This window comes from Aquila chrysaetos, chromosome Z (assembly GCF_900496995.4).
Source record: "Aquila chrysaetos chrysaetos chromosome Z, bAquChr1.4, whole genome shotgun sequence".
In the NCBI taxonomy this organism is placed as follows: Eukaryota; Metazoa; Chordata; class Aves; order Accipitriformes; family Accipitridae; genus Aquila; species Aquila chrysaetos.
Genome location: NC_044030.1, coordinates 62214363 through 62240695, shown reverse-complemented (window position 1 = coordinate 62240695; position 26333 = coordinate 62214363). Strand labels below are relative to the sequence as shown.

General features: G+C 37.5%; 1 protein-coding gene across 3 annotated transcripts in view; it reads right to left on the bottom strand.

Annotated features, from left to right (window-relative positions):
• Positions 1 to 8558: 8558 nt before the first annotated feature.
• The window catches only part of JMY (junction mediating and regulatory protein, p53 cofactor), a 74494-nt gene continuing 56719 nt past the window's right edge, over positions 8559 to 26333 (bottom strand). The window contains exons 7-11 of one of the 3 annotated variants that reach the window (XR_005931515.1): positions 24587 to 24673; positions 21919 to 22014; positions 20079 to 20631; positions 16486 to 17687; positions 8559 to 13998 (exon numbers count right to left, since the gene is read on the bottom strand). Coding sequence is in view for 2 of the 3 variants with exons in the window: in XM_030003250.2 (XP_029859110.1) it covers positions 17380 to 17687; positions 20079 to 20631; positions 21919 to 22014; positions 24587 to 24673 (1044 nt within the window). In the remaining variant the exon portion in view is untranslated. Of the gene's footprint in view, positions 17688 to 20078; positions 20632 to 21918; positions 22015 to 24586; positions 24674 to 26333 lie in introns of all 3 variants that reach the window. The other 2 variants (XM_030003250.2, XM_030003249.2) reach the window with 2 other exon arrangements.

Sequence of the window (26333 nt, the reverse complement as noted above, 5' to 3'; positions counted from 1 at the left end):
TATAACACAAATAAGTATCATTTAATGCTATTGGTGGCATTCCCAGGATAATTCCTTTAAAGAAAACGCTTCAAGAATGAACGATGTGTCAATTAAAGATGAATATTTTGGGATGTGTCTTTTCAGTTGTCAGTTGTGAAGGGTTTCTGATTTCTGCTCATTTTTCTACCAGTTAGGGATTAACTTCAGGTTTACCTTCAATAAGAGGCTAAACCTCAATTTGTTCCATCATCTTTTATATTCTGTACTGAAGTGGCTACTGAACAGCACCCTGTGAACACCACATTCAGAAGTCAAAATCAAAACATTTTTCAGAAATACCACATGGAGAGGGGAATGGAAAACTGTTGCAGACCTTAATTCTCTGCAGAACTGTGGATGTCAGTAAAAGCATTTAATTTGGTTGATTGCAGAAATCTTGGATCTTGAGGCCAAAGATAAATCTGATTAGAGATTAGGTCTGGATGTCAAAAGACAACTAAAAAAAAGGACCATCAAGAAACTCCATCCAAACGCGCGTAGTTCAGTCTCGGTAACTGGACATGCCAGTGAAGTGCACAGCTATACACTGATTTTTTTCAGGAAATGGACCTGACTCTGCAAAGCAATGTTCAAATTGTCTTGTTTACATTTTCTTAGTAATGCTGCATATGTGCACTACCTCTGAATGGTGCTAAGCAGAGAACATATCACAGAATAACAAATATTTTTTAAAATCTCTGGTTTTGCTTAGTAGTATTAATTCCTTGTTTTACTCCACTTACTTACTTCAGACAAGTAAGATTAGTTTTCCCCATTAAGTTAAGTGTTTGGGAACAATGAACAGAGTTCTTCGTTAGATCCTGTAGTCAGTTCAGCTCATGTCCACTCTTCTGGCTGTACAACATAGCTAGAAAGCAGTTGCAAGTGTTTATATCACAATACCTCTAGATACTATAGATAAAAGTGGGTTTTCACACCATATGGGGTCTTGTAGCTTGGCCGTCACAACCTCTCAGGGACCTGTAGCTGCCAGTGCTGCCTCTGCACTGCTGGCAGCTCATCCTAGGACCAAAGAAACACGAGCGTAATTTATACCCAGTTTCTCCCTCATTGCTGGGTCTTGCACAAGCAAAGCTCAGCTGCAGCAATACGTCTGGCAGTTTGTGTCATTTTCAGATACAGGCATGGGAAGGAGGAGTAACCATCAAAGATGTTTTAGATCTGGCGGGGGGGGGGGGGGGGGGGGGGGGGGGGGGAGGTGCAGAGCTGTCAAAAAGATTCCCTTACAAAATAGGCGAGAATGGTTTCCATAACAAAGGACAGACCATCTGAACCTCGCAGCAGCGACAAAAAGTTCATTAGAAAGGATCTTGTTTTGCTAAGGTATTCACATCATGCTAATATTGAGCATAGCTGGCTTGCCCCAAAACTGTGCTCTGATTGCTGTAGGCTTTTCAAGGTCAGCATTAGGTGTGTGTTTCATGAACACAGCCGAAGTCCTGACTGTCTGCAAACGCCGTGTCCTTTCAGTCTTTTATCTTAACAACTGGAGAGGTTTGGTATCAGTATTCATCGTCAGTAGTGGTTGATGACACTCCCTATTTTTTCCTGCCATCAGTTCCTATCACCTGTGGTGTTTGTGTAACAAAGTTCTGAGCTGGGTTTCGTGGTTTTTCTTTCTTTTAACTTTGAAGAAACTTGTCCATCCTTGCTCTGGGGATTCTCATCTGCTAAGTCTCATCTCACTGCATGGATCCAGCAGTGTGTCAGCGGCTTTTGCTTCCACTAGATTGAGAATAGCAATCTAGAAGTTTTCTTGGAAGAGAAGTTGCATTTCTGTGACTGTGGTAATTCTTGAAGAGGAAGAATTTTTTTCCCAGTAGATCAAGAAGGAGGCAGAGCCTAGGATCTTCACAAACAATAAATACATCCATATGCTAAGGGGAGAGGAAGAGCTACACTGACAAGGTATGTTTAAGTATAATCTGTGTGTGTGGATTTCCCCCTTTTGAGTTAAATACAGTCATGCAGATATTTGCAAGCTTAAGCTTGCAGAGAGGGAACAGGACCTTTGAAATTCTCTGAGTCTGGATTGTATATTGTTAAATGTGATGGGGATTTTCTCTGAACAAAACCAAAGAAATGGGAAGCAAAATGATGTTGTACTTCACTGCAAGAGAGACATCACAGCCCTTACCTGTGGATGGAAATGTAAAAATTAAATCTACTTTCTCTGCATCTGAATATACTGTTATTTTTATAGTTCCAGCAGTGTTGTTTTTAAGGAGTCTGCAGCAACAGGAACCAGAAGTCTATCAGTGAAAGACACAGCTCTTTCTTTGACTTTCCCTTAGTGAGAGGAGCCAGGATAGTAACGTGTCGTTGAGTGACTCAAGTAGTATCTAGAGTGAGCATCCTGCACTGAATCCCCACTGCTCAGCCTCACAGCTACACCCTGCTAGCAGGGTGGCAGCTGGCCCAAACGTGGCTGCACTCGCTGTCTGTCCCAGAAGCAACCCCGGAGAGTTTGTTGTCCTTTTTCAGAAGTTGCTGGTTCGAACTGTAGCCCCATCATTACGAGTCGAGCCCTTTTGCTCCAGAGCATTCTGCACATTCGGAGATTTGCTTGCAGGGGAAGAAAACAGAGGGGAAATTTCATTCTGCAGATCTTAAAGAAGCATTGTGCTGGTTTGATATAAGAACCTTTTCCCCACCTCTTTGAAAGAAAAATAAATTATAAAAGCTTTGGTTGGGGTGGTTATTGTTGTCATTTGAACCTACAAGGCAAAACTTTTTTATCCTGTATTTCTTGTATTTTTCCTTTCTTCTGTCCATGTTCTTTTCTCCGTAATGTGGGGCAGCCAAGCACATGTTTACAATAAATGTAAGAAAGCCCTAAACTGCTTATGGGATGAGATATATAAACTTCCAGTGTCCTGCTCACCAGGCACATGCATTGGCAACCCAGACAAAAAAAAAACCCACAAAAGATATCTTTAAGTGTGGGGTGCTGTCTGTTGTGCATGAACATCTCCGCCTCAGTGAAGGAGCTGGCCAGCCAAAGAAGCCAAGAGAAGAGGCAGTGAGGAAGCATCGGGGATGTTCTAAACAAGCGTTACAGAAGCATGCCATGAGGAAGTATTTTGAATCAAAGCTGGCTAAAACAGGGAGCAATGCAAGTATTTTCAGAAGACAGGAGTTGGTATGCTCTTTGTTGATGATGACTGCATTGCAGAAGTAGAAAATTCCTATAGGGTGTATGTAACTCCTCAAGTGAAAATACAGTGATGTGTCAGGATTGGCAGGCTGTTTTCAGAAGAAACTGAGCTGATTTCCTGCTAAAACAAAGGGATCATACACCGGGCAGCAAAAATTCTCGTGAAGCCAGAGGATTTCTGTCATCAGCTAGGATAGGAGACAGATCTTTTGCAAAGGAATTAAAGCAACATTTGGAAACTTTCCTGAGGGAACGAGCACAGAGGTGAGAGCAGATCTCCGTGCAACTGCTGCAATGTGCCTGAGTCAGACTGGGAAGTCCAGCTACAAGGCTTTGTCTGGACTGGCGGGTAGCAAACAGTGCTGTAGGTTCAAAGGTTTTTAAGGGAATTGTGGCACTTTGGCCAAATTGCAGTAATGAAGTTGTAACAAGGGTATACGTATCTAAAAATAAAATGCAGAAGAGCTCACAGAGTGCAGTGGAAGTCAGCCCCGTGGCTGAGCAAGCAACCACACCGGGGACTCCCGGTGTGTCCAAACATGCAATCGCCTCTGTAACCCTGGCAGAGAGGAGGGCTTACTTATGGGATGAAAGCAAACAGATTAACCAGCCATTGAGGCTGGTTTTACAGCTTGGGAGTAGCTACTAGGTGGCTGTGGAATTGGCCATGACATTTTAAGTCACTCTTCCGATGTGCTGCCCCAGAAAATGGAGCCACTACTTGAGGAAGTTGCAAACTGGCCTCCACGACCCCTGTAAGCATAGCTCTGGGTCTTGTCTGGAATAAAAGCTGGGGCGTAGCTACTTGGAAAATAGTTAGCTGGTGACAGTGGTGTGTCAAGGGATCAGGCCTTCATTGGCTGGAGGGTCTTTACAGATAAAAGTGAAGAAATTCTTATTTACAGTATTTCACTATATCAGAATCTTTTTTAAGGAAACCCCATGGCTTGCTATTGCAATGATGTGTTGATGGGCTAACGGAAGACAGTGTCCTCTTGGGAAGCAGCTAGGCGCCTTCCACTGGGTGAACTCCAAAGAGAGCAGGAGCTAAATTTTGAATTCTGTCACTTTACCAAGCTGGTACTGATAGTACCAAACATTTTCTTGTTCAGAAGCATCCCTGCAACCTCAAGTATCCACTAAGGACTGCAGCAGATTTGTGTATCTGGGCCTCGAAAGGTAGGAAGACTTTAGATCTGTTGGGCAGCTGATGGCTGGGAGCAAGACCCAGGTTTATCCCAGATGGCTGATAGTGCAGCCTTGACAAATGCTGGTTGGGCCACAGAGCTTCTGTTTGAAGTTTATTGCAAATTGAGGTTAAAAGCTGAAGACTTGAAGGTGGTGGTTTTTTTCTTTTTTCTGTGAAATGGGACATAGCATTGACTTGGAACTGTAACCACTTGATAAAATGTGTTTTAGGTGTAATGTATGTTAGTTTGTATACAAATCTAAGCAAAGCATGTCCTGATAGGCAATCTGCAGCTCATATTCTCCCTGAAAACATAGCCTGAGTAGACACCTCTTTTTTTTTTTTTTTTTTTTCTTTAAAAAAAGTGACAGACTTCATCTCCTGAACAGAGATGTGCTCCATCAATCAAGCATGGTTAGCGAAAGCTACCTTTGACAGAGGACGAGTCCTGCACTCCTCCCATCTTTTCCTGGAATGGATTAAATGAGAGTAGACATGCTCCAAGTGGCACTTGCTAGCATGCAGCTTTTCTTGATCCTTTCTGCTGGTCTTGGGCACCAGAGGAGTGGCCCATGAACGGCCAGACTTCGCAAAGGCCGCCAGGCTGACCCACTACGTGTGGTTTAATTTAAAGCGGAGTGACAGAGCAAGGTGGGGTGGGGGATGATGCTGTTGCAGAGTGGGTGGAAGTAATTTGTTCATACAGCGGTAGTGGGCAGAAGTAATGACCTTATGTTTCAGCTTAGTTTGATATTAAGAGAAGCCTTCAACCAATAGGCACTGCAATGGATCGCTTGGAGAGGCTGGGACCTTCCATCAGTAGAAACCTCCGGGAAACTATTATGAGCATGACACAGGTATATGTGCTCTAGCAACATCTATCTAGAAGGATAGGATGCGTGATTTAATTTTTTTTATATTATTAATTTTATTTTTAATGCCAATTCAAGATTTTATTTTTTTTATTATTATTAACATGTCATTAGAAACCAAGAGCAGTGTGCAACGGCTTCTTTGTCAAATTGTTTTTGCAGGACTCTGTCCACTCCAACAGTCATTTTATTCACAGCAAGCGTGGGGGAAAAAGTGGCCACCACTTTATGATGCTTCAAATGAAGTTGATTCTTAAAACTTCTATTGTGTTGTTTGAATTGTGCAGTTAACATGCATGGCAGTTTAAGCATGCATTGATGATTTTGTATGCTAAGAGCTCAGTTACATTCTTACTGAAATTTAATGGGATTAAAATAAAGTACTGAGGAAGAAAAAGTATAGTTAATATAATGCTTTGTATGAATTGCATGGTTCTTCAATTTTTCTTATTCCTGTGACTTTTAAACAGTAATATACAGAGGGAGTGTGATGCAAAATAGAGTTTAAGATAAAAGAATGAAGTAAACAGTGAATTTTGTTTGAAAGACCATGAATGTGCTTGGTTAGTATAGTGAGATGATGTTTCAGAGAAGCCAAGTCTACTCTCTTCCTCATGAGGAGAAAGAGTGAAAAGAAGGTAATACAGGTGATTTGTCTGTGGCCGAAGTGTCTCCAACAAACATCCCACAGACAGCACACAAGTATAGTAGGAACAAAGGGATAAGGCAGAAGATACACAGAGTGATCTTGAATGTAATTTTTGGTTTGGTTTGGGTTTTTTTTCCCAGAGTTTTGGTTGATTAATGAGGTGAGAGTGAACCCCAGCACTAAAAGGCAGACAGGCAGCAGCTGTAACAGCACAGATAAGAATCCCTGCCTGTTTTTATCAACCAGCCCTTCCTGTTGAGGCAACATTTCAAGGGAGACTTGCCGCCTTTGACCTGATGGAAGACAGTGGTCAAGATTCGCATGAAGTTTAGAGAAAGTAGGAGACAGAAAGCCTCAGTGCAAATGGGCACAGGGCAGGAAGGCACCTCTGTGGGAACAAGTCAGGTCTGCAGTTCCGCAGGATGCAGAGTTGGACAGAAACTTGCGGCACTTCTGTGAGCAAGGCAGGTTATGTGGCAACGCTGCTATAGCTTCCTGGTGAAACTTCTGGAATTCTCTTCTGCTGTAGCGCAGTTTGTGTCAGCAAAGTGATGCTCCTAACAGTTATATGGCTGATGTGCTACATCTAAAGTTTACAGAGGCTATTTTATCATTAGGTTAATTACATCCTCCCTCCTAAAAGGTAAAAACACAGTGGCAAAACACAGGTCTAGCACTAGACCTAGGTAAGTCATCTGTGACATGAGCATAAAGCTCAGGCTTTGGTGGTGGCAGTGACACACTGGTGGTTTGGTGTTTGAGAGATACTCCAGAAGTCCAGGATTCGTGAGCTCCCTCCTACGGCAGGAAGAACAAAGCCTGTAAAATGGGTTTCTCCCTATGATGGGCAGCAGCAGTAAGAACTGCTGAGAAAAGGAACAGTTCATAGGTTTTGGAAAAAGAAATCTGACAAACTCGCTTTCCGTTTTTACTTCTCTCCCTTCTCCCTATTCCCTCTGCTAAATATTAAGTGGTGTAACAACAAACCTGACATATACCAGAGGTGGTGGTTTGCTAGAAGTTTGAGATGGACTGTGGCCCAGTGAATATTTATTTACAGTGTACCTTTCCTTTACATCTAACATGTAACAAAAAAAAAAAAAAAAAAAAAAAGATGGTTCTACCCATCTTCTATGTGTGGTACAAACATTTAGGCCTTATTCTGAGTAGCATACCACTGCCTTCCAAGTGTGCCTACGGATACATTCACTGATTTGCAGTTCTGATGCATGCATCAACTATACTTCCAACCTGTACGAATACGCATAAGAGTCATAAAAAAGCAGCCACTAATCTACTGAAGCCAATGCCAAAGTAGACACCAGTTGATGGTAGCAAATACTCTTAAACAGAAGTTTGTCCTGCAGAGCAGAACGTGCAAATGCACCCACCCTCACCAGGGTCACCCTCACTGCCGAGGGCACAGCGGGAGCATTGGGAACAGATCTGGCTGCAAATACAACCTTCTTCCTTCATAAGAAGAGTCAGTGATGATCAAAGAACTTGCTTATTTCAAAACACACCTCCTACTTGTTCTAGATGTTCTGCCACAACCCAAAATTAACAGCGTATGCCATTATCACCAGAAGTGAAAAACACCACCAGAAAACCTGAGCCAGACAGGCCTCAGATTTTGGTTAAGACATTTTGCAGTGTAGATCTGTACTGCAAATGCAACCTTTGTTTCACTTTGTTATTGGAAATGTCATACATTTTTCATGTTTTCTCGGGATTGTAGTTGCACTAAGAAGTTCCTGTACCAGAAATACACTATTTTTTTTCTCGCTGCCTGTGCTAACTTAATGGGCACTGTAGTTCTTGTACCAGAAACACAGGAGTGAAAGGAAAAAGATACACAATACAAACACATCTCTTTTGTAAGATTTATGTCTAGATAGATAATAACACAAAATAGCTAAAGGAGAAAAAAACCAAACAAACAGCTGGCAACTCTAGTCTGGGACATGATCAGTCATCTATTTTGGGATATTTCTCCTCCCCCAGAAAAAAAAAGGTTAAACTCTTCAAAACACTCATAAAGGTACTTCTGAAGTATCCAAGTTCTTCATACACAATCTAGTTTGCTTTTGAAATATTATATTGTTCATATACTGAAAAAGCAGATAATGGAGAAATCACATGTTTTTGATTTGAGCTTTTCCATTATCATTACCTGTCTTTTAAGTGATTGCAGGTGGAGGCTTGCTCTCTCCATGTAATGGCATTGCTACTAGCTGGCTCTAAAAGTAGAAGAGTGCAATAAGGGAGCTAAGCTCTTAATATTTCTGGGTTTAAATTTTTACCCTTCTTCATAGAGTGTTTTTGTCTTTTGATTAAGAGATGGAAATGTGTGTGATTTGTGTTTAAGCACAACTATCCTGCATTACTTAAGAGCAAGATTCTTCTGTAATACCTAAACTGTTTATGTGATTTAGTTTACAAAGATGTTACCTTGATATAATTATTTCCTGCTGCAACATAGCTTAGGCAGAGCCATCTGTCATTAAGCAATGACAAGCAGCTTGAGAGGAGTAATGTTGGAAACCTAAATGAACTAGATGATAAGAATTTTTTTTTGGTGGGAACCAACCTGTACTAAAAATATTTTTTTAATGTTGGTACATACTCAAAATTAAAACCAGACAGTGGTCAAATAAATATCCTTTAATAAAGAAAAAAGGAATCATTTTAAAGCACCAAAACTGTGAGTATGATGTTACATTGCATGGACAAGAAGGTGAGTGCAGTACTTTTGTGTACAGGTTTAAATTCCTGACTCATGATAATAAAAAACACAAAATACACAGCAAGAAACTTGCATTGCAGAAAAGGTGCACTAAAGAAAAAAGCAAAAAGCAGACAGTTAAAAACTTTTTTTAGTTTTAGGTATTGCTAGAAATGTTTGTTTAGTTTTTTACCTTTTTTTTTAAACATACTTGTTACTTTATAACATGGAGCATTTTTAGGCATAGTAAATTTGCAGAGTCGTTTACAATAAAAAATGTATTTAATATGTCCTTTTGAGTATAATGGAGTTAAAGAACCTTAAAGCCAAGCACAACGTCCTAGTAGTGTTTGAGTCTACTGATAATATTGCACAAAGCTAGTGAATGGCAAGTTGGTTTTCTTTTGATTATTCTTATTTATTCAACACAGGCTTAACAAAGAAGTTAGTTTCATTAAACTTCACTGGCTTCACTCATGCAAGACAACCTGCAGCAATCTGTATATCTTAAGCTTTCATCTTATGATGATGTATTTGTATGTATTTAAGATGAAATTTAAAACATATAGCAACCACAGTAACACACTGGGAGATGTTAAGTGAGTATCCCTAATCCCCAACACCTATTTCCCAATTCAGAAATCAAAAATACTTTTCTAAATGTGAAAATTGCACCTGTCTATGGCAAACTAATTACTGAATAGGTGACAGTCTCTGGAATAAAATCTCTGCAGAGTTTGGGCTATACTCACCAAAACAGCCACCATCCTTTTTACTTGTTCCAAACAGACACACTACTGGTTAATAGTCTTAGATATCAGCTTTAGATAATACTCTACATCAATATTAGAAACTCAGCAGAGTAAAATTCACTGCTTGGTCATTTTCCATATTAGAGGTACATCAGAGCATTCACATTTGAGAATGGAAAGATGACCTTTTCTGTCAAATTCTGAAGCTCTGGGCCACAGAATATAGAAGACCTGAATCACAATAAAAATACGTAAATGTCAGGTTGCAGATTCACCACAGTCAGAGCTGGGAGTTTCGGATTAACAGTCAAAGTGAATGGGAAGTGCAAAGAACTGTATATACAACAACCCTCCCAAAAATATACTCGCATGCCCACCCACCCTTGACCCTTCTAAAAATCCTAATTTTAAGTATTTATGTATTAGGCAGCAATTAAATATAAATTCATTTTTTAGGAAAAATTTAAATTACAGTATATTTATAGGTTAAAAATAGCCATGGCTGTACTTTTTACAGCACTGATAGCAGTATGTCAATGTGCTAGTACACCAAAGAGCGATCTGCAGTCAAGTTTAGGATGACCTACTGTCCGTCAGCTCCAGTAGCACTGAAATCATGCAATGTGCTCTCCCAGTAAGGTGCTTCTGTTTACTCCTTTTCTTTGCAAGAAGCTTTGCTTGTTCTTAACATTAATTCCATAGTGCTAAACATAACAACATATGGTCCATGCTTATGGAATCATTACCAGAAATATATCCAGATAATTTAATTACATAAGCATTACAATGAAAATAAAATCTGATTACACACATGTGAGCAAACTTGGTTTACAAATTACACTCCTGAAATTCAGTGCAACAAATGGAGTAAGGGTAACATTAACCAATAGAAGTTGCTGCCTCCTTACTAAGTTGCACCTTCAAAAATGCACCTGTCATTACTTTAATATTAAACATTACAGAATATAGTGCTTATATTCAAAATGATTCTTTACAAATAATGTAGTGAAGCATGTTGAGTTCTATCCCTGATGCAGCCACAAAAGAACACAATATATAATCATACTAATTTATTTTACAGGTGTCTGGTGTAGGATGCAAACTGTCAGATTTAAAGAAACAAAACAAAACAAAAAAAAAACCACCCCAAACCTTAAAAGTGATATTTAAGAAAAATAAAAAAGCTTTCATCTACCCTAGACAGGTAACTTAACTAACATATGAAAACATAGTGAAGTGAATAAGACTATTGGTCATTTGGAAAGGATCTGGAACATCTGTGAATGAGAGCATGAAATCATGTTGATGCAAATTCCATTTCTGATCAAAAGACTATTGCTGTTTACCTTACATTTTGGTTATTTTAGTAGAAATTGAGTATTTCGTTTCTTGTTCCCACTCATGGAAGATTTTTCAGTCCTCACACAAGCATTTGTACAATAACATTACACATTGCAACTCTTCACCTGGATCAGTTATACTATACTAAAACAGTTTTAATCGGAACAAAGAAGTTTCTAGAAGTGGAAAAAGCCTGAAAGCTAACAAACTGCTTACGATAAATGACGAGCAACAGAAAAATGCAGCAACAACAATGAAGCCCAGACACAAATGAAAAATATCAATAGGTAGAAACGTCTTTTTATGGAGGCTCTCTTTCCTTGCATATGTTTGCGTGTTTTTCTGTAGTGATGCTTGCTAAGATTTCTCAAGGACCAACACAATTATCACAGCTTTTCCCAGCTACGGAGGAACCAATCTCAATGCAGGACTGTAATAATTTCCCTAAGTTTCTTGTAAATATACTTAAACCTTCCCCATTTGCTGCTGTAGCCATCCCACAGCAAAATTCCACATTACAGAGGATAGGAAGTTTTATGCATTAGCCTGTACGTTACATATGCACAATTTTTATATCGAAGTGCAGAATTACGTGAAATTGTGAAATCTAGTGACTCATGGAGAATTAAAATGGAGGAATTTTTTTTTTTTAGCAGTGTGTGGAAAAAACCCATGCACTTTCCACATTGAAGATGGCAGTTTTGAACTGGTATAAACTGCTATGCTCAGCATAACAACTACTTTTTGCGTGCACATAAAATACAATTTTGTATGAGAACTCCATTTCTATAACCTAAACTATTACAGGAATCTAAGATTTCGGCTAAATAGAAAACAGATTAAGGACAGTAATTTTTCTCAATCATGCACGCGTTTTTCAAGGCAAAGATGACAGATCATGTGGCAAACAAATCTGAAAACTGTAGTACAGTACAGCATGGAGCTATTTAGATGAATCACAACACAGCGGTAAACTGTACACACAAATGTTGTGCAAGGGGACCACTGCACCTCTACTTTAAATTACACTATTTTTCCTCGGCTTGGAATTTTGCTAGTGTCCCATATGCATAATCTAAGGAATAAAACTGCAGGCTGGAAAATAGAAAAAATGGACATAAATGTTGCTCCATCACCACTGTTAATTTAGCACTAAGTTTCAGATGAACTGTATAATCTGAATTACCATTCTACGTCATAGTTCTGCTTTGTGCTACAGCCAAAAATTTATTTGATTACCTCGCTTTTAACGTGGTGTGACTGTATAGACAAATGTAGAGTAAAAATACACACAGCTTATGGTATAGGCAATGTCAGATGATTATGATGAACTTTGAAATTGCTGTTATTGCTCCATGAACACAGTATTAGACAGCTTGCAACCACACCATGTAATTCAGGGTTCAGAGAAGCAGTTTAAGAAAAAAATATTGGGTAGTTTTAGGCCTTGGAAAGCCAGTGCCATGTGTTTCATAGACCTGATCTTGGGACAGAAAAATACAGACCTGAAGACTAATAAAGCAAAATCAATACAACTCCACAGTAACACTGCTCACAGGTGCTTTGAAAATGAATGTTCACTAACTTTATAAATAAGGCAACAAAGTTAAGGAAATGCCTGTTGATAGCAAGGGTAAAGTGACATCCTTTCAAGATGTTTGACAGAGCTTTAATTTCAGGACACCCACAGCAAAACAACTGAAGGGTCCAAGAGCTGACGTTCCTTTAGGCTACATAGCCTATTACTAAGGTAAGTTCTCCTGTTCCTTTTTATATAAGTAAATGGCAAGACGTGAAATCTCCTGTTATAAACATTAACACAGTACGTGTTCCATTACATGACAGCAATGCATAACTCCACTTAAAAAAACTAAATCCCCATAGTAGTTTGTCCGTCACAAGAGCAACAGTGAATGGACCACACTGCACAAATGACAGGGACTGTGTATTTCTCAAACACATGTCATGCTGTAGTATGTCATGGTAGTAAAAATAAAAGGCTAGTGAAAATTCAGTTTTCCTAGAATTGTAATGGGCTGACTTTAATATCACATGGAGTTTCTAGATGGTACAAGGCTACCTGTATCTCTGTACTGACATACCTCTTAGTACTATGGTATTGTAAGGGTAGCTGCCTGCAGCCATTAGTCATGAAGTTCAGGATTACTTCTAAGTATTCACCGCAGAGGAAGCTGTAACTCTCCTTTAAAAAAACAAATAGTCAGGATCAAAAGGGAAGTTTTTTCCCAGCTGGTAGGCTTTTGGGTATGAAATACAAACATTTTTGCAGCCACTAAAGGGAATAATGAAAACCAGCAAAAGAAGCATGATTTTCACAACTGAATTACCAGTATGTTTAAGTGCTTTGATCTTTTTTTAAAGAAGGCTGCTTAGAGTAATCAAAAGCCATTTTAATCCAAAAGAGAAAAATAAATTTAAGTATGAAATTTCAAAATACTGCTTCTTGTAACATGATAAAAGTATAACTAACTTGGTTTAGCATAGCTAAATATGATTTTAAAAAAGCATGAAAATGTCTACTTTAAAAAGGTGTCAGACTACAAATGACCTTCTAAGAAGGTGTGCAGTATGTCTTGCTAAATGTACCATGTTGGAAACAAACACATTCTTGAATATGTACTGAATTCTTATTTCTCATTGTGCTGTGGTCACCTGTTACTCTTCATACTGACATACACTTCTTCAAACTAAGAAGAAAAAAAGTCTTAGTTGCATGTTACTGAATTTCAGCTACTGTAGTGCAACTAGGAATTCTGCTCTCTCTGGAATATCACACTGCTACACAGCAAGCTTCTCTGCAAGGAGCTATTTAGTTGGATTTTCAAGCAGATGATATATTCAGTGCAGTGAAGAGGACGTTTTATAGCTGGTTTGATGTCTTGGCTGAATCCCAAAGTTACTCTAACAGCAAGTATTCTCCCAACTCAAAATGCCCCCCTCACTTAACTGGCCACATATTACTAACGCAAATATAAAAAGTGCTTAAGAATCGGGCATTCTTGGTTATATAAAATGCACTTCTAAACAAATTAGCTTTCTGCCCAAACCAGAATTTTTTGAACAAATTAAAGAAAAAAGTGACCCGAAAACTAACATTTCAGGCCATTTTTTCCATGTACTGAATCATTTGCCAAAGAAAGCCTCCTGTGGAATTGATGGTCATAACTGCTGGCTCTGAATATTCAGAAATGAAGAGGAAAAGTAATCTTCAACTGGGGTTTCTTTTCTCACATCAGTGGCTGTGAATCACCTGTTTGGGAAAAAAGAAAAAGGAACATCTGAAAAGCTAAACAGCTGTACAAATACTCCATGATCAACGTATCAGCCAATTCCAACATGCAATATTGAGCAGTGTCTTCAAAAGCCTTTATTCTCTTTGCTCCCAGGGTAATGACACACTAACTCTGGAGCCAGGACACACAGAGTATGACCAGGTCTTTTTTTGCCTTCTGGTATTACTGGCAGTGAACACGTACTTGGAAGAGTCCCAGAATAATGGATTAAAAGACTACAGAGACCAAAAGCTAGCTTCTTATCTGTTACTTTGTCCACCACTCTCAGGAACCCAGGTTTCGCATTACTTAGAGTGCTCTTAATGTACTATAATGATTTATGTGTGTGCACACACACACGCTTGGGATACTTCTGATAACCAGTAATCTTCTGATTTTTCATACAGAAGTTACTGCCTCTGTGTACTGCTTGTTCAGCTGTACTTCCAATACATAGAATGCCTCAACATTTTTGTACATAGTTTAGATTGTCCATAAGGAAGGAACTGCTCTTACAAAAGTTAGTCATAACTGTATGTAGAAGTTAACTCATAAAGCAGGTAATCCAAGAGATGACTAGATCTCCTGCAGGAATTATTTACTATTAGTTTGTCTTCAAACTTCAATAATTAATAAAACCACTTCAGTAGACATTGTTAATACTCCTTGCACATACATTAAGACACTTTTTGGCACTTGAAAAACATCATTATATCAGATTTAGCCTTCAGTCCTAAGAGCAAATGATTGCATTACGTTTAGCCTTTAATAAGGACGTATATGTATTAAGCATAGCTCGTAACATACGTGCCAATATACTTTTGTATAACTGTTTTCAACCTAAAATCTCTACGCAACTGGTTTTTGTATGTGCAGAGCTTACAGTTAAAAATCAGTAGGCCAGTCTTAAAGCATGGTATTAAATGGATAACCTTATAATAAAAAATACTATTCTGCAATTTCTACAATAGACTTTAAGCAGATTTGACTCATGTAATAAATTCTGGGTAACCAGTCTATATGTTCAAGCAAGCACACTCATCTACATGAAAAAGTATTTATTCAACTGAATTTCACAAGGGCTTTGTCTCAATCTCTGTTCTCCAAGATTATTTCACATGGTTCCATAGCAGGGGCCCGTTTTTCCTTTCTGAGCTGTTAGCTATTTTGTACAACTGTTTTTCAATCAAATCTGTACTACTGGTTAAATAGTCTCATCTCATAAAACCAGGATTTTTTCATAACAAAGTATGACATTGGTTAGAGAAAGCAGGTCCCAGATGTGTGAAGAACTCCAAGGAGCACACACTCAGAACTCTGATGCTGCATCCTGCTTTAAGTCCAAGTGATTTCATGGGACCTCAGCATTTGACAGGCATGCATCCCTAAAAGGGGAAGATGCCATAATTGTAGACTTGTAAAAAGGGGACAACAGCCAGTGCACTACAGGTACTGCATGGCAGTGATTTTCAACCTGCACGCTGAACTGCTTCTATGGAGCTGCAAAAAATAGCAGAGGAAAACGTGTATTTATATTGCATGGCAATGTACACGTAAGACTTTTAAGAGGATACACTTCCAGTGGAAAATGTTTAGAAGGTCCACCAACTAGGTTAAAAAAATTTGAAGTTACTCTTGGAAAATTCCTTTTTTTTTTTTTTTTTTTTTAAATGACCCATAGTATTAAAGTGTATTCTTGCTAAAAATTGCAAACAAGATCCCAAAGACTAAGTTACACAAATCAAATCACAAAGTTTAAATTTGCTCAGTTATCTAGGAAATGAGAATAATTGCACTGAGAAAGCCAAGTCAATTCCAAGACATGTCTTTTCTTATAGCTGTCACTTGATTTCTGAAGGACTGTGGTAGTGGAAGTTTTCAGTATGCAAGTATAGAAAAAAGTTACATCCGAACAAAATTATCTTCACTTTGAGTTTCAGCAAGAAAATCCACTCCTGGATTTTCAACTCCAAAAGTAGCAGTACATTTGGTATGGAATAGAAGGAGCATGCCATAATTAAACATTATTAAATCATTAGTGTGGCCAATGGCTAGTTCATGAGGAAATAAAGGCAACGTTTATTTTCCTTTTTAAAAATCAATAATAATAACAATAATAATAATAATAAATTATTATTATTATTGTTGTTATTATTATTATTATAAAATAACATAACAATGGAACAGTTTGAGACACAGTATTTCATAATCACAACAACATTCAGCAGATGATGGGCTAAGTCACCATCACTTTTTTAAACAGCTGTAGCACTTTTATCAATAGCCACTCTCCAGCTACGGTAATAACTAACCAGGGTAGAAATGCCTCATTGTAAACACCCAAAAAGGTTATCTTTTTTCTACTGCTAGCTGTGTTGCAAGGATTATAAATACTTATCTTCTGTATTCTTGAAATAGGCTTCGATTTCTAAACAGATTTTTAAAGTCTTTACAGATTGTCATACCTCTCTTTTCTCCAAATTTTAAGTTTAGTGCGAACTTTCACTGAGACTTAAGTTCATCCACATGCCAGTAGCAGAAAAAGACCACCACAGAAGAATAGTGCTGTATGCTGTTGTTGTAATCAAGAATCCATTTGTGCTACTGATGCAGCCATAATTTTGAAAACTAGTCTTGCCAATTTCTGCTTTGTCCTGAAATCATGAATTTCATCAGCTGAAGTCTAGTATCTGCACTTTCAGGCACTGTAGCTTAGTATAATGGAAGTTCATGGGATTCATAGGAGTAGCAGAAGTATAAATTATATTTGTATATTTACTATTTACAGTCTGGAAATTCAATTAAGTCAGAGAGTTTACAGATTGAAACCAAGCTATCAAAGAGTCAGTCACACAGGGTAACCAATGAGATTTCAATGTGTTCAGCAGTCAAATCTAACCATCCTTCACTTGAAGCTATTCAGTCTGAAATGATAAATGTGCTAAATTTTTGGAAGGCCAGAAGTAATTAGCAAATAAGTACAAGATGTGTCCAAGAGTGATTGTGCTGCTTTATTACTTAAAAGCTTTTTAAAGCTTTTTGGTAAGCTGCAAACGGTACCTTCAAATTCACTAAATAAAACAGCTTTTTATAGGAGTAGTCCTGTCAATATTCAGCAAAAGTATTCAAACAATTAAAGGGTAAGATGTTGCCTAAAAAAAGTTTTCCTTACTATAAACCTTAATTCTTGGAAACATCAGTAATACTAAATTCATATGTGCATGTTTTACCACGTTCGATGTCAGTTTACTAACATTCATACTAAGTCTCCTAGAACGCACAACCTGAGGCTTAGCTGCTATTGTTATATGAAAAGTGTTGAAAAAATATTTTTTTTTAAAATGTAGGTTAATTACAGGTTAATTTTCCCAGTCTGTGCAAGGCAAACTCTCCTCTTCATCCTCTGATTCAGGTGATGCTTCCTTAATTCGTCGCAATGCTTCATGGATGCTCCTTGTCAGAGGGTCAGTATCAGGCAGAATTGTAAATGATTCTCTCAAAACATCTTTCTGCACTTTCTTCAGTTTCACCCCTTTCCTGATCTGTGCCAAGATGTTATTGCTATCATCTTCATCAGGAAAAGGAGGGAGACTTCTCTGCTCAACTTTCCTTAAGTGAAAGCTGCCACGTTTCAAGGAAGCCAGCACTTCATCCATCGGGGAACTCACTGCAGTAAATCAAAAGACCTTCAGCGTTATTTTTACTAAATTTTATCAGTCTTCATTTATATTTCCTACAGACCAAAAAGTAGCCGCATACTATTAATCTGACAGTCCCATACCATAAGTATAATGGTAGCTCCAATACTGTTTCAGTCTCCAAGTTTATCTTCCCTATTACCAGGTCAAAACTGGTTTATACAGACAATTATAATTTCTGAAACCACTTAACCTCCTATCAGGCAGGTAGTAAAACTCTTTGAACAAGATGGCTTTCCTGTTTGCAGTCAGGAAAATCAAAATAGCTGCAATGAATCTGACACAATGAAAGTGTTTATTACACTATCTTTCTTGACTTTGAAACTCAGGTAATGAGTACATATCTTAAGTATTGAACTGTGCAATCCATTATCAGCACTTGCATTTTGTGGCTGATTATACCTACTATATGACTATTACTACATGTCAGTGAGGGAAGCAGCAGCATAGTCAACTGCAACAGCATGCACTTTCCTGCTTCTCTGGATTCATGTATGTAGTAACACCTAGTCACAGCATGCCTATATAAATTCCCTTCCTTTATAATTAATGAAAACAGAGAAGTAAGAGTTAATACTTTATCACAAAATCCTTCCTTTATCACCAGTTTGAAACTACTTCTCTGCAGAAATAAAAATCAGGCTTTGGCTCTTTGAAGAGCTACAAGCAGGCAAGATCTCTATCCCAGAGAATGCGTCATAATAAAAGTACAACAGTTTGAAATAGCTTGCATACACTAGCACGTATCAATCAACAGATGAGTATCTCCAGTTCTTTTTTGTATATTGTAGAATACATTTTAAGAACCTGGTTTGCATTTAGGAGTCAGCTTTGTCCATCAGACTAATGGCCCAGACAGTTGGAATAGACACAGAGAAAAGAGAGAAATAAAAGAATAATACAGGACTGCACATTTTAAGGAGGAAGGAAGGATTGTAAGACACTCATCTGTCATACAGAGACAAATTTCTGAAGCCACTTAGAGACTTGGAACATCTTGGGGAATGCAGAACAGCAGGTAGAGTGCTGCTGCAGACATTAACAATACTCTTAAGAGGGAGGATGGAATTTGATTTTATATTTGTCATTTTGTGATGTATATCAAATTGCACACACAATATGTGCTTTATATAAAATTGCAAGATAAAATGGGTATCAAAAAACTAAACAGTAGGACTACAGAAAACCAAAAATGGAGCACAGCAGCATCAAAATTGATAATGAACTTAAGACACTTTACCTGTGACCTGCAGGATTCATAGGAGCTTAAGAATTCTCTAACTATTCAGTTGCTTCAAAGGTTTTCAGTCATTTAAAGACAATTCTAGAGGAAACACTCTTGTTTCTGTCTGATTGATGAAGACAGTTCTAATTTTGATTTTGTCTAGATGAGGGAAAATGTCAATGGAGGGATGTTTTCTGTAGTTGTAATCGACAGAGCCACATAGAATTTTTAATAAAATATTACAGCCATATTACAGCAGTGTGCATCAAGGCCCAACTCAAGGTACTTTTTCTCAGTGACTTCCAGGAGAATAGCTCAGCTAAGCACTTCTGAAAATCCCATCTCTGATTTTCAAATAAAAACTTTGCTCCAATATAGCATGTTTCACCGAAACACCAGGATTATTTTGTTCAATCATTGCTGCCATTCTCCCCATTTTACGTATGGGATAAAGGATAAACAGTCAAGAACAAGTAGCACAGAATCAACAAGTTGTAACAGATCCCCCAGCTCAGCCCTGTGCTCTATTCATTCTCTTCAGTTTCCAAAGAAGTTTTTGATCTTTCAACTATTTATTAACATGCTTTGCTGAATTATTACAGATTTAATTTCCAGTTACAGTTAAACTTACATATTCTTACTCAGCTCTGAAGGGTTCTTGAAGGTTTGTGGATTTTTGTATTAAAATTTGAAGAAACCTTGAAGAAAGCATTCTCAAGGTTTCCTATGTCCCAAGACAAGTTTTAATTCTACTAGGTCAGAAATTATGTAAAATTCTGTTATTAAAAAAACACCACACCCTCAGGTAAAGCATGTAGTATTTGCAGTGATGGCTGTAAATTAGATAGGAAAATATTCTTTTAGACAACATTTAGCTCCATTTTCTAGCTAGTCTAACGTGGTATATCTTAGATACAGCTTCACAAGTGTTTTCTGTCTAACTGAACAAGTATACCACATGCTATTGTATAGGTCCTAAAATTTGAGTTGGCAATGTTTGTCAGCTGAAAAGGATTTAACAACTTTTCCATTAATAATTATAAATGAATCATCATAGCATACACTTTTCTATAGAGCAATTCAAAAGAGGAACTGATGTGCATTACAATTAAATGCACAGAAATGAAAACATTACCTTTCCTCCTCTGTAAACCCTCTAGATCACCGGTCTTCTTAAGCTTCTTCTTGGCACTGACTAACTGACTGCTGTCAAACAGATGTGCTGGCGGGATACCGGAAGAGTGCTGGACTCCCTTCTCCTCACTCTGACGTTTAACAAAGCTGTCGCTTTTCTCTAAGGATTTGGTGGCATCTTCCTTGGAGGGCAAAGGTGGAGCTGGAGGTGGAAGTGGTGGAGGCAAAGGGGGTGGAAGCGGTACTACAGTAACAGTCTCTGGTTGAAGCTCATTACTGCTGGGTGGAGAAGTACTAACATGAGGCAGTTCAGAGGTAACACCATTGGGAGGTAACGAGATATCGTGAAGTTGTTCTAAGCTTGTGGATTCCTGCACTTCCAAAGGCTGAACTGCATTTTCCAATTCTACCTCTTCACTTTTCTCTTGAATTTGTATGGTTGCTGGCAAAGATTGAGGCTGATTGACACAGGACACTGAGCTGGCTGCACATTTTCTTCTGGTGTGAGTCAGCCGTAGTCTGGTTGATTTAAGTATTACTTGCCCAGGGTACCGCTGAAGTGAGTAAGTTATTGACAATTAGATAAGTATATGCAACACACTATTCTAGATTCTAAGTACCTGTCATTAGGGTTTGCCTTTCTGACAAGCAGAATTCATCTACTATTTTCATTCGTTTTGCTCTTGATGTAAAAACAAAACAAATATATCCTCACCTTTATGCAAAAAATGATCAGTTTTCTTAATTTTTATTCTTGGTTAAGCAGCAATTTACACGTGATTGGTCTAGTCAGGGATATACATGGATTAGAATTAGGATTTCACTAAGAACCAGATTGTACATTCAAAACTGTTTTTTCTGGAAATTAAAATTCAAAATTCCCTCTTGCTTTCCTTTTCTAAAAGTGGGCAATGGCTCCCATCCTCTCTGACCTAATACACTGGCCTTAGGTGTGAATCATACTGCTTAAAAACATATCTCTTGAAAACATCAAGTATTTTGAGACTTTCCAAAGTATTTTTTATTTAGTTCTTAAATTTGCTGCCTCAATATCTGTCTTTTCATATTACTTTGATCTATAGCCATTTTTATGCAAAAATTTAAACTGCTTCTGAAAGACAGGTCTAATACATTTTACACAAATGTGGTAGGCCTAGAGCAAGACATCATAACAATATAAACATGCCTATACGTAAAGTCAGTTCATTAACAGTTGCTGGTTAAAGTAAGTAAATTTGCTTTAATTTACAGAAGCTATGCAATTCAAAAGCCTTGCACAACAAAGATATGATAAGCAGTGTACTGCTGAGCAAGACAGCTTTCCAGTAAAGAAACTTCTCATACCGGTATTTTTTTATGTATTCAGCAAAACAAAAAAAAGTCTTTGCCAATTATTACAGTCTCTGTTTTCTCACACTTTCACCCCTTTACTTACTCTCTCCCCTTCATTCCACCTTCTATCCATTTTCTGATACTTCCATTGTAATAGGAAGGGGCAGGTACTGGCAGGTGTTCTAGAAACCAGTAGTAGTGGGGGTGTGTCAGATGGTAATGCTCTTTGTGGGAAATACCATTTAGATTGTATTTCTTTTAGGAACATTTGCTAAGTGTCTTGTCACAAGGTGTAGATGTAAGAGTGAAAAGAGGCTTATTACGGCACTGGGAATGCAATGGCCAGAGGAATTCGTTACCGCCAATGCTGTATTTTGTTGTAAATTTTCCAAAGAACAATTAACTGCACAATGAAGGACAATAGCTAATAGGATAGTCTAGCCCTGGAATGGGTGAAAATGTTCTTTGCAAAAGAAACTGGTGGAAAAGAACAACTTTTCCTCTGTTACCTGTTTAAATGTGCGAAGTCTGTCCAGTGTTTTCTGTCGTTCCTGACTAACCCAGGAGCTCTTTCTTTCTTCTTCATCTTGTAATTGATCTCGCTTCTGAGAAAATATATGGAAAACATGTAAATATTACATCCAATGCTATGTTTAGCATTATTTAAAAAACTGAATTAAAATAACTCTTCTGCTAATTTTTAAGTATTACCTAACAATCTACTTCTCAAATAAACACATTTCTGAACTTCAAAACTTGGCCTTTGTCTTCCCCTTAAAAAACATTACACATTTCGTGTTTTATAATCTCAAAGAAATGCAAAGCTCAGTAAAGAAAGATTTCAATCTGGAATTGGAACACTTGACTTGTTACCTTGGAACATGAGAAAGAACTAGAGATGTGACAGAATAGTATACTGAAAAAAGCCCCCTTAAATTATAAACAGTACAAATTAGCCAGACAGCAAACCAGTATCCATTTTCTCTCATTCCAAGAACAAAATGACAGTCCAAATTGCAAGGCTGCCCGTTTAAAACAAGTCATAATAGTATTTTCACAGTGCAAGAAATCACGGAACTCAGTGTCACCCAGTATTGAATCTAATATTGAGCAAATTAAGTCAACATTTTCATTATAATTTACAACAGTAAATGAAAGTTTGTGTTTAATTAACTTATGCTGTCATTATTTAATCCAGCTTTTTTCTGTAATCTTACTTCAATAAAGGTTTGAAGCTCTTCCTTGCAACTAAGACAGTTGTATTTTTTTCTTGTTTAGAGATCTTACCTCCGTGAAAACACACATTTGGATCCACCTCCTTTAACTAGTCATCCATTTTCACAAAACTTCAGCAAAGTTACATCTTTGAAACAAAACACTACTCTTCAGTCAAATTTATTGAAAGTGGATGCTAGTTATCAGACGGCAGAAGTCATTAGATGCAAGTTCAGAAGTTTTCAGGAAAAAGTGATAGAACAGGTGACTATAAGGAAAAAACCTTGAGCAGAAACAGCAGCTTTCATTCTTAAATGACTCACAGCATTTAGTATGACTTTTAAGAGCTCATCTTCATCATCATAATTCAAAATTCTGATCACTTCTGTGAACTTTTATTGTCATTCGGTCAACACAAAAGTAGTGTCTGCCTGCCTGTCATTTTCAGAAGTCAGCTAGTGGCCTGGTGTCCTTCATAAAGAGCCAACTCCTGTGATTCGGAAGTAAGTAAGTATAGATGCATTAGGGATAGGAAGAGGAGAACATGTCTGAAAAATTAAGGACAGGAAACAGGAAAAGGTGAAGAGTAATAGAAGCACATGATGAAAAGAAAAGAAAATAACAGAGCAATGCAGAAAAGAAGTTAAAACAGAAGCATAAAGAAAAGATTATAGCAAGAAGAAAGGAAGGTTCTACCACCACACTTGCATGTTACATATGCAATCAGATCAAAATTTTCCTGAAACACTCCCAAACTCAAGGGGTTTTTTTGTTTATTTGCTGGTTTTTTGTTCGGTTTGTTTTTTTTTTAAATAAGAATAGTGAAAATGCAATTGTTATTTGATTTCAGGTTTGGACAACCTCGAGGTTATCTTTTCAAAATTCTTCATGGAAAAAAAGTGGCAGAAAACCTATTTTACAATAACAGTACAAATTTTCAGTCACATTATTAACATAAAAAAAGAAAAAAAAATAGCGTAAGGTTCTTTACATAAGGCAAGTGGGCAACTCTGTGAAATAAATAACAAAAAAGCCCTGTAATGTTTGAGAGACAAGAAAGTCCTTCAGCTTTGTCAAGTCTTATTTTTAAGAATGATAAAGGGACTACAATCCACACAGCAAATTCCTTTGCCTTATTGTAAAAACTGGGGAAAAAAAGGTTTTCTAAGTTGCTTAAAGAGTATGCCAATAAGTAGTCTTTCACAAGTAGCCTTTTCATAAAATAAATTATGCAGCTGACTTCCTGGACAAATGTATCAATGTTAAAAATGTATAAGGATGAAATAGAATCACTTTCACTAATCTAATTGAAGCCTGAATTGAAGAGACTTGGATTTCAATGCATCTTTGTCAGTGATCTTTATTAAATATTGATACTATATCAGCTCCCAAGACCTATCCCAGAATTTGAATATTCTTTAAGATAAAGTCTATTATGTTCAGCACAAGAGTTAGACTAGCTAGCCTATTCTCTGTGATGAGACTGTGCAGAGAATTGTGGAGCACACAACTGAAACTACATCTTTATACAACACAATTCAAGTGATTTCTTTTGTAGAAAGAAGAAAATAACAAACAAGCTTATTAAGATTCAAGAATAAATGTGTATGGTTTCCTCACTCATCTCAGCCTATCTGACACTGTACTTGAAGAAGTCCAGAATCATCTACATGCACCTGATAACAAACTGCATGCAGCCTAACTCTGGCAGTAATCACTTAGACTGTGAACCTAACATTAAAGAATTGTTTTATTTGCTTGTGTTCAATGTCATCCTAACACAGCTATATACTCCCCCTTACCAGCATAATATGATACAGAAATCCCTGGTGCAAAGGTCAGGGATACACACCATCTTTTCTAAAACAGCTATCACCCTGAATACTCTCCTAATTAATGTATAATGAGGAATGCAAGCTATTAACTAAAGACTAAACTCAACAGCAGAAAACTCAAACTTACTAGCTGAACAGTATGGTGCATTTTATATTCCTCCTCACTCTGGTGATGCTGCTGGATCTTTTCATTATGCTTTGCAATACAGATCTCCTGTAGAGACATAAAATGTTATCTTTAAAATATGTATTTCTATTATCTATTTACAGGGTATAATGTCATATTTAGCAAATAGCACTAAGAATTAGAAAAATAAGAATTACAAAGCCTATCTCAGACAAGCTAATTTAACCAAGCTAATTTAACTTACAGTAAAACCATAAAATGAAAACAAAACCAAGCCAGACAAACCCAAATCTATTACTTTTAACTGTCAAAAGAATATACACAAGTAACAGCTGCTTGAAAAGTCTGTTCTACAATACCAGTACAGAAGTGGCAACAAACACCAATTTGTCAAATACTTCATAAAACCCTTGTGTAACTCCATGTATTTGTATACATGGATAATAACTAACTCTCAAACATACTACATATTCCTGTTTATGCAACTAGACAGCTTCCCATTTACAAGTGTCGGTTCATCTTTTGCATGTACAGTCTGCAAGCACCAACATTAATGAAGTTGTTACAATTTTATGCATGCACGAGCAGGTTCATTTATTATACCAAGTTCACGTCTGTAATGTCTGGTTTAAAAACAAGCATTTATTACATTGCCTGCAAATAAGAACAGGTTAAAAAAAAAACAAAACAACAAAATAAACAGGCCATGTTACAATAAATAGATTCCAAGGAACAGGACAACACTCAAACTTCAGGTAGATAACATAAAAAGAACTGAATTAAGTATCAGTTACTTAAAGAAAAGGCATGTGCAGGAATTTAAGAGTAGCAACAAGACTGACAAGTTCATAGGACAATACTGAGGGCCAGGAAACCAGGCAGTGTGGGCAATCAAATTAGGCTTGGTACAAGCACCAGAAGAACCAGAACAGTCAGATGTGTATGTAGTTAGAAACAGATCTTAGGCTGTGGAAGAGGGGGCAGTGTTAGGAAGCAGTTTGGAACGTGACTGCAGCTATAATACCGAAGCAGTGGGCTTCTCAGGCATCAGTCAGCTTGACTTACTGGGTAGAGCCAGACAGGAGCTTTGCTACTGGAGGCATTGCCTGGGGCAGCTGACGGAGTTACCAGCCTCCAAGTAAGATACTACAGTAGTGGCAGAAAGACACAAAAACAAAGAGGGGAGGGATAAAAGAAGCCCCCAGTTTTGGACACTTGGAAACGCAGATAAAGTTACTTTCTCCTACAAGCTGACTATGGACATACGGTGATCACATAAAAAGGTAGCCAGTGTTCCTGTATAGGACAGAAAACCATGCTGTCTTGAATGTTTCTAAATAGTAAAACCATCAATGTTGCTGCTTTATACAGGTAACCGACAAGAGCCTAAGTTTCTGTGGAAATAGTGTCCCAGCTTCATCAGAAGCATATATATATATAGCTAAACACTGCTGGGTTTTATGTTTGTTTGTGGCGATTCTTTCCCTGATGAAAACAGTTTAATTAATATAGCTGGAAAAGTTAATTCATTTAATTTGCAACTGCAAAATGTAAATGCAAAATGCACCTCATTTCTGCATTTCAAAGACACAGCACTAGCTTCAGAACATTATGAGAGAATCTGTAAGACTTGTAATACTACTGATGTACCTTTACAGTTTATTCTCTGTGTGTTAAGTTTGATTAAAAGTCTTCTAAAATAATGAGGAATGTACGTTACAAGATATAAAAAAGTACTATAAAATAA